Source organism: Cydia fagiglandana, chromosome 26 (genome assembly GCF_963556715.1).
Source record: "Cydia fagiglandana chromosome 26, ilCydFagi1.1, whole genome shotgun sequence".
NCBI classification, from domain to species: domain Eukaryota; kingdom Metazoa; phylum Arthropoda; class Insecta; order Lepidoptera; family Tortricidae; genus Cydia; species Cydia fagiglandana.
Genome location: NC_085957.1, coordinates 5,802,620 through 5,820,022, shown reverse-complemented (window position 1 = coordinate 5,820,022; position 17,403 = coordinate 5,802,620). Strand labels below are relative to the sequence as shown.

Genomic DNA, 17,403 nt, shown 5'->3' with positions numbered 1-17,403 from the left:
AACTATTAAAATTTAAAATTAGTCATTTTTATTTATGATTAACTGCAATCTTATAATAGTTATAAATATTGATCGTTACTTTTATAACTTAGTGATAAAACGAGACAAAACATAGTCGAAAAGGACAGATAGATACAGGCACTTTGTTTTGTCAATGTAGGTCGTAACTAAGGAGGTTGAAAGACTTTGATGGTTTTTCTCGATAGTTTTTTATTGTTACTTGGAAATGGCTGCTAAAGCGACCACTATAAAAGAGGCAATCAAACGGTGGGAAGACAAGACAGGTCAACAAGCCGCCACCGCCACTGAAGTTAGTTTGATTTTCCAATGGCCACCGATAGAAAAAATGGATAACTCTCTGTCTTGCCTAACCAATTGCGAGTGAGTTTTTTTATTTACACAATGTGACCTTAAACATGCTTGGTAGAGAAAGCCCTACATGGCATTAAGTCTGCCTTTTATAGTCTGGCAATCAAATTTAGTGAGTAGATAAGGGCGGTAAATTTGAAATATTTTGAAGGTGTAAAAGTTTTATCTCCCATACCAAATATTATACCTTTTTTCTACTAATTGGTAAACTCCCATCTTAGTTGGAGTATATATTTTATAATTAAAATAATTAAGTAGCTTGATAAAAATTAACTATCTTTCAGAAAGTTGAGCCTCTCAACGAACTTGATTGAGAAAGTTTCTGGGTTAAATAGCTTGAAAAAGCTTCGTGTCCTTTCTTTAGGAAGGAACTACATAAAATCATTTGCCGGTATGGTAAGTAAATACCCTAGAAATGAGAAAAATATATTCCTAGACATAATATCTCAGGCTCAGAGCAAGGTAACTCTTTCAAAACAAAGAATCGGTAACTAGATCTTATATTTGCGATACAATTGTGGGAAATAGATAAACCTACAAGATTCACAAGATTCAACAATACACAAGAAACACTCGAGAGTGAAACACGAACGAATACGAATAATAAAATACCTTGGTGCTCTAACTGCCAACCATGTGGACACTGTGAACAGCACCCCTCTCTTAGCACATTTGCAGAAAGGCTGTACTTTCTGTACAAATGTGAATCCATGCATTATAAATTTGTTTTCCAGGAGTGTATAGGGGACACACTAGAAGAACTTTGGGTCTCTTACAACTTAATAGAGAAATTAAAAGGAATTAATGTATTGAGAAACCTGAGGGTTCTGTACATGAGTAACAACTTGGTGAAAGAGTGGAGCGAATTTAACAAACTGCAGGTAAATGTAATACGTGAGTATATTGGGCATACTAGTACATCCAAAGAACATAATTCCTACCCGCATTTGTGGCAGAAGATTCAGATGTACGATCTTGACCGTATCGTTCCTAGGGGCTACCGCGAAAACCGAAATTCGCAAATAGCGGGGATTTTTCTCTGTCACTCTAATTACGCCGTCATTGGAGTAAAAGAGGAAGTACCCCGCAATTTGCGAACTTCGATTTTCGCGGTTAAAGCCCTGTTATGTGTTTTCTATGGTTTTCTGTCGATATGCTTGTCCAATTCACAAGTGTGTATTTCATGCTTAGCCAATCTCTACGTATACATGTGGCTGTACATCCATCTCACAGCATTGTATGTAATAAGTACGTATTGTAAGATGTTTGTATGTATTTATATTTAATGAACTTTAACACCCTGTTTTTTTTTTTAAATTAGGAACTTCCTCTACTAGAAGACTTGCTTTTCGTTGGTAATCCTCTGTACGACGGGTGCGAACTCGAGGCGTGGCGTGCCGAGGCCGCCAGAAGGCTGCCCAACTTGAAAAAACTGGACGGGGAGACAGTTCTCAGAGAAGACGAACCGCCTTTGACTGTTGCCGATATGCAGGTAAATCACGCAATATCAACAGTAATTGTCCTTTTGTGCGACCTTGGTGTGCCTCTTTCTCGCTCTCACTTATGGGGGCGGCGCATCAAGGTAGTGGTGCGGTGCGGTAGTCTGTTATGGCTTTGACGACAATGCAAAATTACCATCTGACCTTGGTAGGGGCGCAATACTTATAGGTGGTCAAGCAAATCTTGTCAGTAGAAAAAGGCGCGAAATTCAAATTTTCTATGGGACGATATCCCTTCGCGCCTACATTTTTTAAATTTGCCGCCTTTTTCTACTGACAAGATCTGCTTGACCAAGTTATAATTACTAATTTATTTATTTGGTAAAGTTTGCTCGGAAGTCTTGTTGCCGGCTGTGTAGTATCAAGGGTAGTCTAGCAAACAAATACATCAGTAGATAAGGACTGCTACTCTATTTATTATATTTGCCGTTTGTTTCTACTGACAAAATTGGCTTGTAAGACTACAGTAGTCAGTTATTCTTTCGACTATAGTTAATTTTCAAAACACCGGGCAAGCAAAAGGTTAATGAAACCGTAGTCTAAATTGTATAACGGAAGCGGATACGCGTAAACGTCAAATCAGTATCAAAAGTACCATAGATAATTTCTAGCAATAAAAAATGGCGGGTGTTTTGTTTTTCCCGCGGTTTCTAATTTCTTTTCAATTATTCTGGGAAGGGAACCAAAACCATTTTCTTTTTGGAATTCAATATCAAAAGATAGGTCTAAGAGTGAATGAAATATAAATATTTATTTTATTTCCAGCCTGACGGAGGGGATGCCGTAGAAACGCTAGTTAGCGCAGAAACGAACGATTAACTGCCTCATAGTCATTGATCATAATTATGACAACATTCTTACTACAAGACACAGAATACAATGAATCTTATTTATTCACGATGTTTTTACCAATAATAGACGCACTCGATACTGGGCAAGGCTCTTTGCCGTTGAAAAACATACATAATTGGAGTACAGCTGGTGTGCTCTTTAGTTCGTTTTTTTTTGCATTAGAAAGAACTTGCAAGAAGATAAGCGATCTTGACATGTCTTTTAATTGAAAAACGCTTTTTAAAAATCAAAAACTATTACTTATGAAAGCAGAAGAATATAAATGATCGTATTAGATTCATAATTGTTACATATTTGCCGTAACTTATTTTTAAAATGTGTTTTTCAATGAAAAGATACATCAAGATTGTTTATCTTATTTCTAATGCTAAAAAAAACAAATAGTGAGTACAATAAATGAGTTTTTTCAATGGTTTTTTCCCAATAGTTGACGGTCTTCGAAACTGGATGATGAGCTTATCAGTATAGTTAGTTTTTTTAGCATTAGGAATAAGGTAAACAATCTTGATGTGTCTTTTAATTGAAAAACACATTTTAAAAATTAGTTATGGCAAATATGTAATAATTATGAATCTAATACGATCATTTATATTCTTCTACTTTCATAAGTAATAGTTTTTGCCACTTCTTTCTAATGCTAAAAAAAACGAACTGTAGTGACTTATAATATTTCTTATAACATTATAGTTTTGGTTTAGCAAGTTTGACAGCTTTTTCAAGACATTTTTAATTATTATGGTTACAGTATTTAACAATATTTAGTGTAGGTGAATTTGCTTCAATGACGATTGTCTTAAACATTTCTATAATTTGTATAAATTATAATATGTAGTTTAAATAAAACATGGTACTAAGAAAAATATTTTTATTTACAACTTTAGCTTAATCTTACTTATTGTACATATTATCTTCACAGAAGGCTTTCATTATACCATATACTTCAATAGGACTTATTTATTAGGGAAAAAAAACATTAAATCAAATAAATAATTGTCAATACAAATAAATTGGATTTCCTTTAAGAATTAGACGTGGTTTGGCAAAAGTTACAATTTTATGTCTCTTGTAGTTTAGGCTTGTGGGCCATAATAAAAAAAACATTTGACATGCATAAATATTTCACCATTAATTAACTTACATTATTATGTTTTTTATCGGGCGGCAATTAATAATAATCAGACTTTTGACGAAAACTCAATTGACCATAGTTATGCAGAAAACGACCAACTAAATTTTTCTATCATTGCAGAAAGCGACCAATGCTAATGAGTTAGGGTGTAAGTCACTTTGACAAAAATAAAAAGTTGGTCGCTTTCTACAGAACTACGGTCAATTTTATAATGGATTTTGAGCAAAACCAGCACACTCTATTGTACAAAATTATAGGTTGGAGAAGCAAAATTACTTAAACGTTGTTTTTATACTCTGTCAGTAGAAAAAGGCGCTAAATTCACAATTTGTATAAGGTGCAGCGAGGCAATTTCGACTGCAGGGTTAATTTCAACTACTCGAAATGTCTTCCATGTTTTACATTATTACCTAGTCTCACACAACACATTGTTTTCGCTATCTGGACATATATGTCACTAGGTAATAATGTAAAACATGGAAGATATTTCGATTAGTTGAAATTACCCCACAGTCGAAATTGTTCCGTTGCACCGTATGTTAAACTAAAACCTTAGCGCATAAAATTTGCCCCCTTCTTCTACTGACAAAGTTGTCTTGCCAGATTATATGTTCCAGGTACTAAAATTACAGAATGATTGTCCCAATTTCAGAATAAATTTCAGGATGATTCGGCATTAAATTAGCCGATCGAACCGTAATTTTTGTAAATGGGATATGAAACACTGATAATGTAAACCCTCAGAAAATGCCTTAAAATCTTGTGATCACTGATTTTAAGGCATTTTTTTGAGGTCATTAGGTCTTTAACCGCTTAAACCAAATAATAATAGTTGCCCCTCACATGTTTCGTAACTCTTTTGCGTATGGATTACAAATAATGATAATTATAATATTGTGCACAGAAATAAACTCGGACAAAGCAAAATGTTCACATGTAGATTCTCCTTAAGTGTTGTGCGGTCGTGATGGCGTTGCACTGAGGGCATATCTTCTTAGCTTTGAGTGACTCCAGCCAGCATACCTGGAAAATCAAGATTATACAGGCTGATTCAGGAGACATGAGCAGGACTAGCACTGCGCATTTCGTAAATTATAAGCAACTGTTTCCTATCAGTATTAGTGAGGTTAACTTTAATTTTCTAGTCGTGTTGAAAAAAAAGTTATTAATTTATTTACGACATGGTTGGTCACCCTAACATTAGAATACTAAACTACCGATATTCTGTGTCAAATTGAATGTCATCACTGTCATCACGGTCTGGTTACTTTTGAAAACTCGTATCTCACTCAGGTTTGACATTTTATTTTCTTCGTAAAAGAGGTTTTATGTTTATTAATTAGGTCTTGTAGGGTGACCATGATTGTAGAGAATTAAATTTGCCCTCACCAAAAAGTTGAAAAATAGGAAAAAGTGTGGTTGTTTCACCTAAATATGACGGTGATCGATCAATTATCAGCTACTGAGTGTGCAGGATTAGTCCTGCTCACGTCTCATGAATCACCCTGTAGAAGTGGGGAGACACTCCTGACTTCGGTCGAGCTCGGCTCCGTACGGCTCAGCATTGCTCCGAGCAATTATTAGGGTTGGCACCACTTGACTTCCTTGTGCGTGCACGACCACAGATAAGATAATCACTTGAATTTTAACAACCCTAAATAGCAGAAAGGGATAGTGCTATAGATTAGATTTGACCCTTAATCGCTGTAAAACTTCGGGTTTATAGGAAGTGTCCTTTCTGTACGGTAGTACTATTCTGTGATTATAGTCTGTATCTTTAGGTATTAAATAAAAGTAAACGAGATCTACCCTCAAATGGCTCCTTAAGCCAGTTGAGGGTAGATGAAAACGTTACACGATCAAATAATGTAGGTCGAGTTAAGTCAGGTCGTTCAGTGACTGATCCAGGCGGTTTTGTATTTGGTTGGTTAACCCATAAATGTTATAACTACCCGAAAATTTCAAATTGTTTACTTTTATTTAAATACCTAAAAAGATACAGAGTATAGGTACCTACCTATAACATAGTCTATAAAACAATACAGTCATTCGACGAAGTCGTCGTCGCAGGGTAATCGTGCGGGGTGCGAGGTGGGTCGCGCGCACCCGAGCAGCATACATCGCCATTTAGTAGCTCGGTACTACTTACAGGGCTAACATCTTATTTGAAATGTTTGGTATGTTTGTGTCGGTGTGTAAGTCTGTGACAACCCTACTGTGTCTGGCTAACCAATTTGGGGTAGGGGGGATTTATATAGCCTATAGCCAAGAGGATACATTTAGTTACAATTTTTATTATCTTAAGCCCAATCCAGACTATGCGCGTGTGGAGTGTGGAGTCGATTTCGCTGTCCGCGAAAATCGACGCCACACTCGCGTTCGCGGCTTCGCGCCGCGATTCGCGCACGAGTGTGGAGGAGGCTTTAGGGAGAGGGGCTCGGCGCCTGACACCCCCCTTGGCAACGCCCTGCCAACTTTTTCTAATTCAAATTAGTTTACCAGACTATACCTCTGCTTACTATAAGCAGGCGTGGCTCACTCCGTGATTTCGTCGCTTTGCAACAGGTAGCTACAAGTACATCCGTTCCCCACCAATTTTGGTGGCTAGCCATAAGCCGCGCGTGGCGCTGTCGCCACCTAGCGGTCATATCTGTCCTGATCGTAACAGACGCGTTTTGTTAGAGAATGACTCTTCTGTAGCTAGTACTATTATTTATTTTGTGCTATAAGTAGTGAATGAGAGCTTACCTCACAGTAAACGTGCCAGCATTGTATGGAGACAGCGGGCGACGTGTACGCCCCGAGGCAGATAAGACACTTGGCCTGCACACACACACAATCAATCAAACAAACAAAAATAACCTTAAGGAGTACAGAACTAAAACCAGTTTTGGGCAAACTACCGGATTTGACGCAAGCGAGGCTTGGAGCCGGCTTTTTCTTCATACAATAAGTTTTTGGCAAATATTTCATTTTTGGTACAAGCTTTTATCACTGACTGTACTTTTCTTACGACAGACAACTAATACTCTTCGAGACAATTCTAAAAACCCCTAACACAATTAGGTTGCGTTGTTTTATCACAGAGTCCCTATGGCCACCTCCTGTCTCCATCATCAGATCAGCTCGATGGTACCATAATATTGCATTGTCATCTGATTTATACATGCATGCAAAATTTCAGCTCAATATTCCGATCCATCAACCACCGGGAAGTGGATCAAATTTAACTTGCAAGATTTGATTACAGACAACGGTCAGGTGAAACTAAATAAAAGCTTGCAAAATACCGGTATTATTACGTTCTTTAGTTTATTAATTCATTTTTAATGGGACAATCTAATAATACGAGATTGTTACCGAAATACATTATGAAGTCCCTCGTAAAAACCATAAAATAATTCGAAATATTGGGCTATTCTGGGATTTAAAAAAACCGGTTCTGAGCGGCTACCGCAAAAACCGAAATTCGCAAATTGCGGGGATCTTTCTCTTTTACTCCAACGAAGGCGTAATTAGAGTGACAGAGAAAAATCCCCGCAATTAGCGAACTTCGATTTTCGCGGTTATAGCCCTGAGCCTTGGACGCAAGAGCCCGGTTATAAAATTCGACAAAATTACTGGATTATTAAGGACAGACTACTACTTACTTCTGAAGCGCTGTTCTGTTTTCTTTCTAAGTCTCTTATCCTGGCTTTCAATGCTTGTATTCTAGTCTGTCAACAAAAAAATAAAAAAAACATGACTCGAATATTTCAACCATTTTAATTATGCGCTAATATTAACACGACATTGATAATTATGTGTCATTCATGTTAAAATTGAAGAAATTAATTAATTTAAGCCAAAATCAAGCCTGTTACTATCCAGTATAGGGCCGGATAGTAAGCCACTATCCTGTATCCGGCCGGATAGTAAGCCACTATCCGGTATCCGGCCGGATAGTAAGTCGCTATCCGGTATCCGGCCGGATAGTAAGCCACTATCCTGTATCCGGCCGGATAGTAAGCCTCTATCCGGTATCCGGCCGGATAGTAATCCCCTATCCTGTATCCGGCCGGATAGTAAGCCACTATCCGGTATCCGGCCGGATAGTAAGTCCCTATCCCGTATCCGGCCGGATAGTAAGCCCCTATCCTGTATCCGGCCGGATAGTAAGCCCCTATCCTGTATCCGCCGGATAGTTAGCCCCTATCCTGTATCCGGCCGGATTTTAAAATAATGGCCGGAGACCAGATAGTAACTGAATATCCGGTGCATCTCTAGTTGCAATGATTACCTCCGCACTGGCTTCCACCAGCCCGTTCGGTTTGTCCCGCACCGGCTCCGGGTCGGTGAAGCTAATGTGCACATCGGAGACAACTCTCTCTGTGATCCCGTTCTCCGAGCTCGGGTGATCCTCGGACGGTTGTTCTGGTGGAGTGATCTCTGCCTGTAATATCAAGTTCATATAGAAGTATTAGAACAAATTAAATTATTTTTGAAAATATTTTTGTTTTTATTTCAAGTAGAAACATAAGAATGAAAATACAATAAGAGAGGAAAATGAGGTCTATGTTTGTATGAAAAGGCTATTTCTTGCTGGTCGTCCACTTTTGCCTTAAGATGAAGAATGAAAAACGACACTTTTAAACTTACGTCAGGTGCTATTCTCGAAGGCGAGTATTGAGGTGGTCCGTACAGTTCCGTGTCCTCATCACCGTCTACAACCTGCAAAATTAAATATTCGGATTTCAAAAAGTGGCTATAAATTGAAAAATATGAAAAGAAATACAATTTTTATTTCACTAAGATTTATTTGGGGACTTTTCGCATTATATTAGTTACAGTATGGCGAACTGCTCAAAAAGAAACCTGTATATCAGCGGTCGGCAACAGGCGGCCCGTGAACCTCTCACTTGCGGCCCGCGAGCCTCCCTGGCTATTTTGTATGTAATATTGACAAACGACAATGTCTGTTAAAGCAAAGAGAATATTATCTTTCGTTAAAGTCATAAATATTAAAAGTGCGGCCCGCATCAACTTCGTTAAGAGCCAACAAGAGTGGTCGTTTTTCCATACAAACGTACTCGACTGTTTCCTCCGTGGGTTTTGATGCTAGAGCAATGATTTTTTCAACACAGATTAATATTGTCAATATCTGTGTCGGACCGTTTTACTTTTTTTGATATTTTTGTTTTTTAAGGCGCTAGAGCCCTTCAAATATGGCCAAATTGACTATGCCGCAATGAGAGGCGTAGTATTCAAAACTTATATCAATTAGCCAAAAAAGCAAAACGGTCCGACACAGATAATTTCATAATCACTTGGATTTCCAAGTTTGGTTAGGATTGGTTAAGTTTTGGAGGAGGAAACAGTCGAGTACGAAACCTCGATTTTTGAGATTTTTACGCGGGATTTTTCGCCTTATCGCACTAGTTTTAGGAGCCGCTTCCGTTAGCGAGACGGGTATATTTAACTAAAATATTTAAAACTCTGCTCCTGTTTCGTCTTAACTACTATGTGGCCCTTGACTGCTAAAAGGTTGCGGATCGCTGCTGTATAGTCCACTCACCAGGGCCTGGTTGTGTTCCTCGCCGCACCACTGGTACTCCGTGCCGAACCCGCCCGGCGAGTCGTTCTACAACACGAGGTGACACGGCACGCATACTCGGTGTATAGAGTACACTCACCAGGGCCTGGTCGTGGTCCTCGCGGCGCACGCAGGTGGCGCGGCGCGCGTCGGCGGGCTGCAGCGCGGCCGCGCGCACGCGCCACTCGCCGCACCACTGGTACTCCGCGCCGAACCCGCCCGGCGAGTCGTTCTACAACACGAGGTGACACGGCACGCATACTCGGTGTATAGAGTACACTCACCAGGGCCTGGTCGTGGTCCTCGCGGCACCACTGGTACTCCGCGCCGAACCCGCCCGGCGAGTCGTTCTACAACACGAGGTGACACGGCACGCATACTCGGTGTATAGAGTACACTCACCAGGGCCTGGTCGTGGTCCTCGCGGCGCACGCAGGTGGCGCGGCGCGCGTCGGCGGGCTGCAGCGCGGCCGCGCGCACGCGCCACTCGCCGCACCACTGGTACTCCGCGCCGAACCCGCCCGGCGAGTCGTTCTGCAAACACGACAACACTTCACCCAAGAGTAGGCAGACTATACAAGTAGAGAATCATCTCGCAGCAGTAACAATCTAACGATATGCATTCTCGACAGTGCCAGGCGTGGCTCACTCCGCGATTTCGTCGCTTTGCTACAGGTAGCTAAAAGTACATCCATTCTGCCCCAATTTTGGGGAAAGCCATAAGCCGCGCGTGGCGCTGTCGGCCTGTCGCCACTTAGCGACCATATCTGTGCTGATCGTAACAGACGCATTTTGTTAGAGAGTGAGTCTTCTGTACCTAGTACTATTATTTATTCTGTGACAGTGCTAATATCTTTATCTTTGTCAGAGACGATTCAAAGTTATGCAGAGTAGGTAATGTATTTAAAGTTGTTCAATAGGTATACCACAGTCACACACTGTTACAGTATACATTATTTCACACATGGCTAACATAGGAATTTAAAGAACTGAACAGGAAATATCAAGGAAGCTTTGGCCAAAAACAAGAATGGAGCAAAAACAGATACACAACCAATTAACAACACCACTTCAAAACGAACACAAGATTCAACACAGGATAAGCCTTGCTAAGAAATTATGACATAAAGCGACTGTATTTATAAGAAAGAGGGACTTTCTTTAATACAATTAGAAATAGACTCGCTAGAGGCCAGTAAGTACCCAGGGCTGAACAAAGAAAAAAAGTCACATAACCCAGTCCAGTTTAGAATATCCAAAAAATTAAATAATAACCTCAACATCAATGCTCTCATCAGAGCTGGAATCCGGCAAGTCTTCATCTATAGCTGCCCCCGTCCGCTTCAGGCAGCGGAGGGCGTGCCTCTGCAGTTTCGACGTAGGCATGTTGACGTTGCAGACAGGGCACTCGCCCGTGGCTGGGGGAGGGGAGCCTCGCCGTCTGGCACGGAGGCGCCGGAGGCGGTTAGAGTGGACTCGCTGGAATGTTTAAATGTTTGTTAAAATACTTGAGAAAAATTATATGTATCTGATGATAGATAACCTTGTGAGGCCCTGTGTAAAAAATTCATTTTTAATTTTTATTAAATAACAAAAGGTTACAAATCAAATAAGTGTTCCATGAATAAAGTTTTGTATGGAACACTAAAAACTCAACAATAGTTTCTGAAACTCAGGGGAACACAATATAGCAATATCTCAAAAACAAATGATGTTGAAAATGGAATTTTCATATACAGAATGTGGGGTATATGTTTGCATTAAATTTTCATTAGAGATACCTCTAATTGGCTTAGCAGGGCAGCTGTTTTCTAAACAAACTATAAGTAGCTTGTACATGAACTGCCTTCCCAAAATTTACAAAGTTTAGCTTATTTATAAGTATATTAGCTTTAAAAATTCAAACTTACCTGATAAACATCACTTCCCGGGCATCCCGACACGTCCACTTCCTGGTCGTCGGGCACTTCTTCCGTACTCGATCCAGGCAAAGGATTAAAGCTACTATTACTTGAACTGTTTACACTCAGTTTCCTCTTATTCACACCATTTGAAAGCTTATACAACCGATCCAATTCTAAGTTCAAATGTGACTCCAGTTCACCTTGCCTAATAGTACAACTGCAAACTGGACAACTAGCCGTCTCCGAGACCTTTTTACGACTCCTAACCGAATTTAAAATCACATTATCGTCGTATAACTGTCCGAAAGCGTTATTACCGTTGTTATTTAGCGAATTAGAACTCCCTTCCATGTTATTAAAAAGTAAAACGGGTAACATTTCAGTTCACAGTTTTGTTATTGCGGATAGGTACACTTCAATCTAAATGCATCAGAGATTACGCGGAATAAAAGTCGAATTAAATTAGTTTATTCGTTATATGGAACTTCGATTTAACTGCGACCACTTTTCTTCTAGTCATTTTTGGCGTAATTATTGTAATTTGAGTACGTAATAGATATCAACAACAATAAATAAATAGTTCGTTTACTATTTTCATTGAGGAGATTATAAGAGGGGTATTTCACTTTGCTTTAAATGGAAACAAGTGTGACATTGTGACACAATAAAGATCAATCATGTTTTCTTTCATTTGTAGCATTTATAGGTTTTTTGAAATAATCAGTTTAAAAACTTGCATTAAATAATAATAATTAATCAATATTATTACTTGTAAATGTAATCGCAAACATTAATTACGACTACGTTTTAAGGCCGTAACAGACTACTGCACCGCACCGCAACCTGCCTTGGTGCACCAGAAGACCAGAACCATAACCCATAAGTGAGAGTAAGATCTCTTTCTCGCTTTCACTTATGGGTGCGGCGCACCAAGTTCGCGATGCGGTGCGGCAATCTGTTACGGCCTTTAGTTATGGCATCAATCAACACTGTTTCACGTTAAAACGCCTCTGCGTCTGATAGCTACTTGGCTTAAAGCACTCGCATCCAAGCCATAATTGTTTTAAAAAAAATATAGCTGTCAGCTAGCGTTTCGTTACTTCATGAGCAATTCTCAAAGTCTGTACATTTCGATCACGTCTTAGATTTCTATAAAAATTGGTATGCTGGTAAAGTACATGAAGCTGAACAACTTCCACCATATTTCCCAAAATGTTCCAGAAAGTTTCTAAGAAACATTCCTTTTTTGTTAACAGATTTCCTTACATTTTTGGAGTTGCGAGTTTGGTGGATTTGCGAGTTGTTTTGTAGTCGACATCTATAACGTCTAGTAGTTGATTTAGCGGTACTACTAGTTGACAAGATGCTCACGGTTTCCATATATCTCGAATATAATTGATGTGTACGGGAAAGACATGTTGTACATAAAAGACATAGGTATTAAGTTCAAATAATTTTATGTAGTTTAAAAATAATTACAATTTCAATAATTTACAATTATATTATGCATTGAGAGATTAATTTCAAAGTAAATTTTATTATAAATATTATAATATTAATTTTACAAAACTTTTGTTGTCCAGCAGCAGATATATAAAATACGCAAACAATTTTCTCAAAAAGATCTACACAAAATGGTTTAGGTACTTCTGCTGCTCTATTTGTAAACATTTGTGAAAATACTTTTCTGGAGACAATAATTATAAAACCGGCCAAGTTCGAGTCGGACTCGCGCACGAAGGGTTCCGTACCATTACGCAAAAAAATCACGTTTATTGTATCTCATAGAACAAATGTGATCTTTTATGTCCCTTCTTAAAAAAAAAATATTTTGTTTTTAGTATTTGTTCTTATAGAGGCAACAGAAATACATCATCTGTGAAAATTTCAACTGTTAAGCCCCCTCCAGACTATGCGCGTGAATCGCGGGCGAAGCCGCGAACGCGTGTGGAGTCGATTTCGCTGTCTGCGAAAATCGACGCCACACTTGCGTTCGCGGCTTCGCGCCGCGATTCGCGCACGAGTGTGGAGGAGGCTATACGCTATTACGGTTCATGAGTTACAGCCTGGTGACAGACAGACGGACAGCGCCGACAGCGGAGTCTTAGTAATAGGGTCCCGTTTTTACCCTTTGGGTACGGAACCCTAAAAACTACATATATAATTCCATAGTTGCAATATGACAAGGATTCGAAATATAATTAGGTATACGAGCCCCCATGCATATGTTTTCGTCTAGTGAGACCATTTTTTGAGGTTTTCGCGTTTGTTCAAAAATAATGTTTTAGTTTAAAAATTACTAATATTTCATGCTTATACTAATGTAATTTAATTTTATATGATAATACTCTGCAATAACTAAATCCAAACACAAGAAATACCGTTTGTAATGAAACTATTGACGGGTAGGATTACAACATGTGTGAAAAGGGCTATTACTAGGGAAAGCAATAGGGCTCTGCCAATGTACTGACAATTTCGTTTCGAGCCCATGCACGCAGCAGTGCTGTAGGAGAGGACAATATGATTTTGACAACGTTTTTGAAAAGTCCTTTTTTTCAGCAATAAAAGTCTCATGCAATTTATTATACGATCAAAATAAACTACATTAAACATTGCTATTATGGTTCCCATTACTGGGTCATTTTATGTTCATGTGTAAAATTTATTAAAATAAACAAAATTGTTGCGTGGAACTAGACGAAATAATTTGCATCGGTGCTCGTAAAACGTAAATACCTTAGATAGAGAAATATAAGTAAAGAGAGAGTGCTAACTCCATACATCAGTTTTCTTACCAGAACGCGAGCTATTTTCGTAGTCGACACCTAGCGTCTCTAATTTCCTAACTTTTCTAGCAGTTAAATCAGGACTTATTAAAGCTTTATTGCACAAAAGAAAACCTTAACATGTAAAAAAAAAACCGAGGCATTTGAAGATTTGTTATTAATAATTTCAATATTTATTCTAGTTTATCTAAAGCGAGTCCGTCTGTCTTGTCATCTCTCTTGTTGGCGGGCATCTTGAGGTGCACGGTGCGCACGTGCAGCTTCAGGGAGTTGGACTGGCTGAAGCTCTTGGCGCAGTACTGGCGCGAGTCCGTCTGTCTTGTCATCTCTCTTCTTGGCGGGCATCTTGAGGTGCACGGTGCGCACGTGCAGCTTCAAGGAGTTGGACTGGCTGAAGCTCTTGGCGCAGTACTGGCGCGAGTCCGTCTGTCTTGTCATCTCTCTTGTTGGCGGGCATCTTGAGGTGCACGGTGCGCACGTGCAGCTTCAACGAGTTGGACTGGCTGAAGCTCTTGGCTCAGTACTGGTGCGAGTCCGTCTGTCTTGTCATCTCTCTTCTTGGCGGGCATCTTGAGGTGCACGGTGCGCACGTGCAGCTTCAGGGAGTTGGACTGGCTGAAGCTCTTGGCGCAGTACTGGCGCGAGTCCGTCTGTCTTGTCATCTCTCTTCTTGGCGGGCATCTTGAGGTGCACGGTGCGCACGTGCAGCTTCAGGGAGTTGGACTGGCTGAAGCTCTTGGCGCAGTACTGGCGCGAGTCCGTCTGTCTTGTCATCTCTCTTCTTGGCGGGCATCTTGAGGTGCACGGTGCGCACGTGCAGCTTCAAGGAGTTGGACTGGCTGAAGCTCTTGGCGCAGTACTGGCGCGAGTCCGTCTGTCTTGTCATCTCTCTTGTTGGCGGGCATCTTGAGCTGCACGGTGCGCACGTGCAGCTTCAACGAGTTGGACTGGCTGAAGCTCTTGGCGCAGTACTGGTGCGAGTCCGTCTGTCTTGTCATCTCTCTTCTTGGCGGGCATCTTGAGGTGCACGGTGCGCACGTGCAGCTTCAGGGAGTTGGACTGGCTGAAGCTCTTGGCGCAGTACTGGCGCGAGTCCGTCTGTCTTGTCATCTCTCTTCTTGGCGGGCATCTTGAGGTGCACGGTGCGCACGTGCAGCTTCAAGGAGTTGGACTGGCTGAAGCTCTTGGCGCAGTACTGGCGCGAGTCCGTCTGTCTTGTCATCTCTCTTGTTGGCGGGCATCTTGAGGTGCACGGTGCGCACGTGCAGCTTCAACGAGTTGGACTGGCTGAAGCTCTTGGCGCAGTACTGGTGCGAGTCCGTCTGTCTTGTCATCTCTCTTCTTGGCGGGCATCTTGAGGTGCACGGTGCGCACGTGCAGCTTCAGGGAGTTGGACTGGCTGTAGCTCTTGGCGCAGTACTGGCGCGAGTCCGTCTGTCTTGTCATCTCTCTTCTTGGCGCGCATCTTGAGGTGCACGGTGCGCACGTGCAGCTTCAGGGAGTTGGACTGGCTGAAGCTCTTGGCGCAGTACTGGCGCGAGTCCGTCTGTCTTGTCATCTCTCTTCTTGGCGGGCATCTTGAGGTGCACGGTGCGCACGTGCAGCTTCAGGGAGTTGGACTGGCTGAAGCTCTTGGCGCAGTACTGGCGCGAGTCCGTCTGTCTTGTCATCTCTCTTCTTGGCGGGCATCTTGAGGTGCACGGTGCGCACGTGCAGCTTCAAGGAGTTGGACTGGCTGAAGCTCTTGGCGCAGTACTGGCGCGAGTCCGTCTGTCTTGTCATCTCTCTTGTTGGCGGGCATCTTGAGGTGCACGGTGCGCACGTGCAGCTTCAACGAGTTGGACTGGCTGAAGCTCTTGGCGCAGTACTGGTGCGAGTCCGTCTGTCTTGTCATCTCTCTTCTTGGCGGGCATCTTGAGGTGCACGGTGCGCACGTGCAGCTTCAGGGAGTTGGACTGGCTGAAGCTCTTGGCGCAGTACTGGCGCGAGTCCGTCTGTCTTGTCATCTCTCTTCTTGGCGGGCATCTTGAGGTGCACGGTGCGCACGTGCAGCTTCAACGAGTTGGACTGGCTGAAGCTCTTGGCTCAGTACTGGTGCGAGTCCGTCTGTCTTGTCATCTCTCTTCTTGGCGGGCATCTTGAGGTGCACGGTGCGCACGTGCAGCTTCAGGGAGTTGGACTGGCTGAAGCTCTTGGCGCAGTACTGGCGCGAGTCCGTCTGTCTTGTCATCTCTCTTCTTGGCGGGCATCTTGAGGTGCACGGTGCGCACGTGCAGCTTCAGGGAGTTGGACTGGCTGAAGCTCTTGGCGCAGTACTGGCGCGAGTCCGTCTGTCTTGTCATCTCTCTTCTTGGCGGGCATCTTGAGGTGCACGGTGCGCACGTGCAGCTTCAAGGAGTTGGACTGGCTGAAGCTCTTGGCGCAGTACTGGCGCGAGTCCGTCTGTCTTGTCATCTCTCTTGTTGGCGGGCATCTTGAGGTGCACGGTGCGCACGTGCAGCTTCAACGAGTTGGACTGGCTGAAGCTCTTGGCGCAGTACTGGTGCGAGTCCGTCTGTCTTGTCATCTCTCTTCTTGGCGGGCATCTTGAGGTGCACGGTGCGCACGTGCAGCTTCAGGGAGTTGGACTGGCTGAAGCTCTTGGCGCAGTACTGGCGCGAGTCCGTCTGTCTTGTCATCTCTCTTCTTGGCGGGCATCTTGAGGTGCACGGTGCGCACGTGCAGCTTCAAGGAGTTGGACTGGCTGAAGCTCTTGGCGCAGTACTGGCGCGAGTCCGTCTGTCTTGTCATCTCTCTTGTTGGCGGGCATCTTGAGGTGCACGGTGCGCACGTGCAGCTTCAACGAGTTGGACTGGCTGAAGCTCTTGGCGCAGTACTGGTGCGAGTCCGTCTGTCTTGTCATCTCTCTTCTTGGCGGGCATCTTGAGGTGCACGGTGCGCACGTGCAGCTTCAGGGAGTTGGACTGGCTGTAGCTCTTGGCGCAGTACTGGCGCGAGTCCGTCTGTCTTGTCATCTCTCTTCTTGGCGCGCATCTTGAGGTGCACGGTGCGCACGTGCAGCTTCAGGGAGTTGGACTGGCTGAAGCTCTTGGCGCAGTACTGGCGCGAGTCCGTCTGTCTTGTCATCTCTCTTCTTGGCGGGCATCTTGAGGTGCACGGTGCGCACGTGCAGCTTCAGGGAGTTGGACTGGCTGAAGCTCTTGGCGCAGTACTGGCGCGAGTCCGTCTGTCTTGTCATCTCTCTTCTTGGCGGGCATCTTGAGGTGCACGGTGCGCACGTGCAGCTTCA

At 42.4% G+C, this 17,403-nt stretch overlaps 2 protein-coding genes across 2 annotated transcripts; one reads left to right on the top strand and one right to left on the bottom strand.

Annotated features, from left to right (window-relative positions):
- Positions 1-157: 157 nt before the first annotated feature.
- On the top strand, positions 158-3,201 carry LOC134677522 (dynein axonemal light chain 1-like). The gene is made up of 5 exons (XM_063535988.1): positions 158-381; positions 654-765; positions 1,104-1,250; positions 1,691-1,861; positions 2,634-3,201. Exons 1-5 carry the CDS (start codon positions 227-229, stop codon positions 2,685-2,687), a joined length of 639 nt encoding a protein of 212 aa, XP_063392058.1. The 5' UTR covers positions 158-226; the 3' UTR covers positions 2,688-3,201.
- A 370-nt stretch (positions 3,202-3,571) lies between these two features.
- LOC134677490 (E3 ubiquitin-protein ligase RNF220) lies at positions 3,572-11,968 on the bottom strand. The gene is made up of 8 exons (XM_063535972.1): positions 11,332-11,968; positions 10,697-10,900; positions 9,824-9,955; positions 8,488-8,559; positions 8,129-8,281; positions 7,500-7,565; positions 6,598-6,672; positions 3,572-4,872 (listed from the first exon to the last, which is right to left on the bottom strand). Exons 1-8 carry the CDS (start codon positions 11,701-11,703, stop codon positions 4,780-4,782), a joined length of 1,167 nt encoding a protein of 388 aa, XP_063392042.1. The 5' UTR covers positions 11,704-11,968; the 3' UTR covers positions 3,572-4,779.
- Positions 11,969-17,403: the final 5,435 nt, after the last annotated feature.

Bases quoted from the DNA above. Each gene is read 5' to 3' on its own strand.
- LOC134677522 (XM_063535988.1), top strand. From the start codon at position 227: ATGGCTGCTAAAGCGACCACTATAAAAGAGGCAATCAAACGGTGGGAA. The intron at 382-653 runs GTGAGTTTTTTT...ACTATCTTTCAG, and splicing joins TCTTGCCTAACCAATTGCGA to AAAGTTGAGCCTCTCAACGA. The intron at 766-1,103 runs GTAAGTAAATAC...TTTGTTTTCCAG, and splicing joins TAAAATCATTTGCCGGTATG to GAGTGTATAGGGGACACACT.
- LOC134677490 (XM_063535972.1), bottom strand. From the start codon at position 11,703: ATGTTACCCGTTTTACTTTTTAATAACATGGAAGGGAGTTCTAATTCG. The intron at 8,282-8,487 runs GTAAGTTTAAAA...TTGATATTACAG, and splicing joins CTTCGAGAATAGCACCTGAC to GCAGAGATCACTCCACCAGA. The intron at 7,566-8,128 runs GTAATCATTGCA...TTTTGTTGACAG, and splicing joins TGGTGGAAGCCAGTGCGGAG to ACTAGAATACAAGCATTGAA.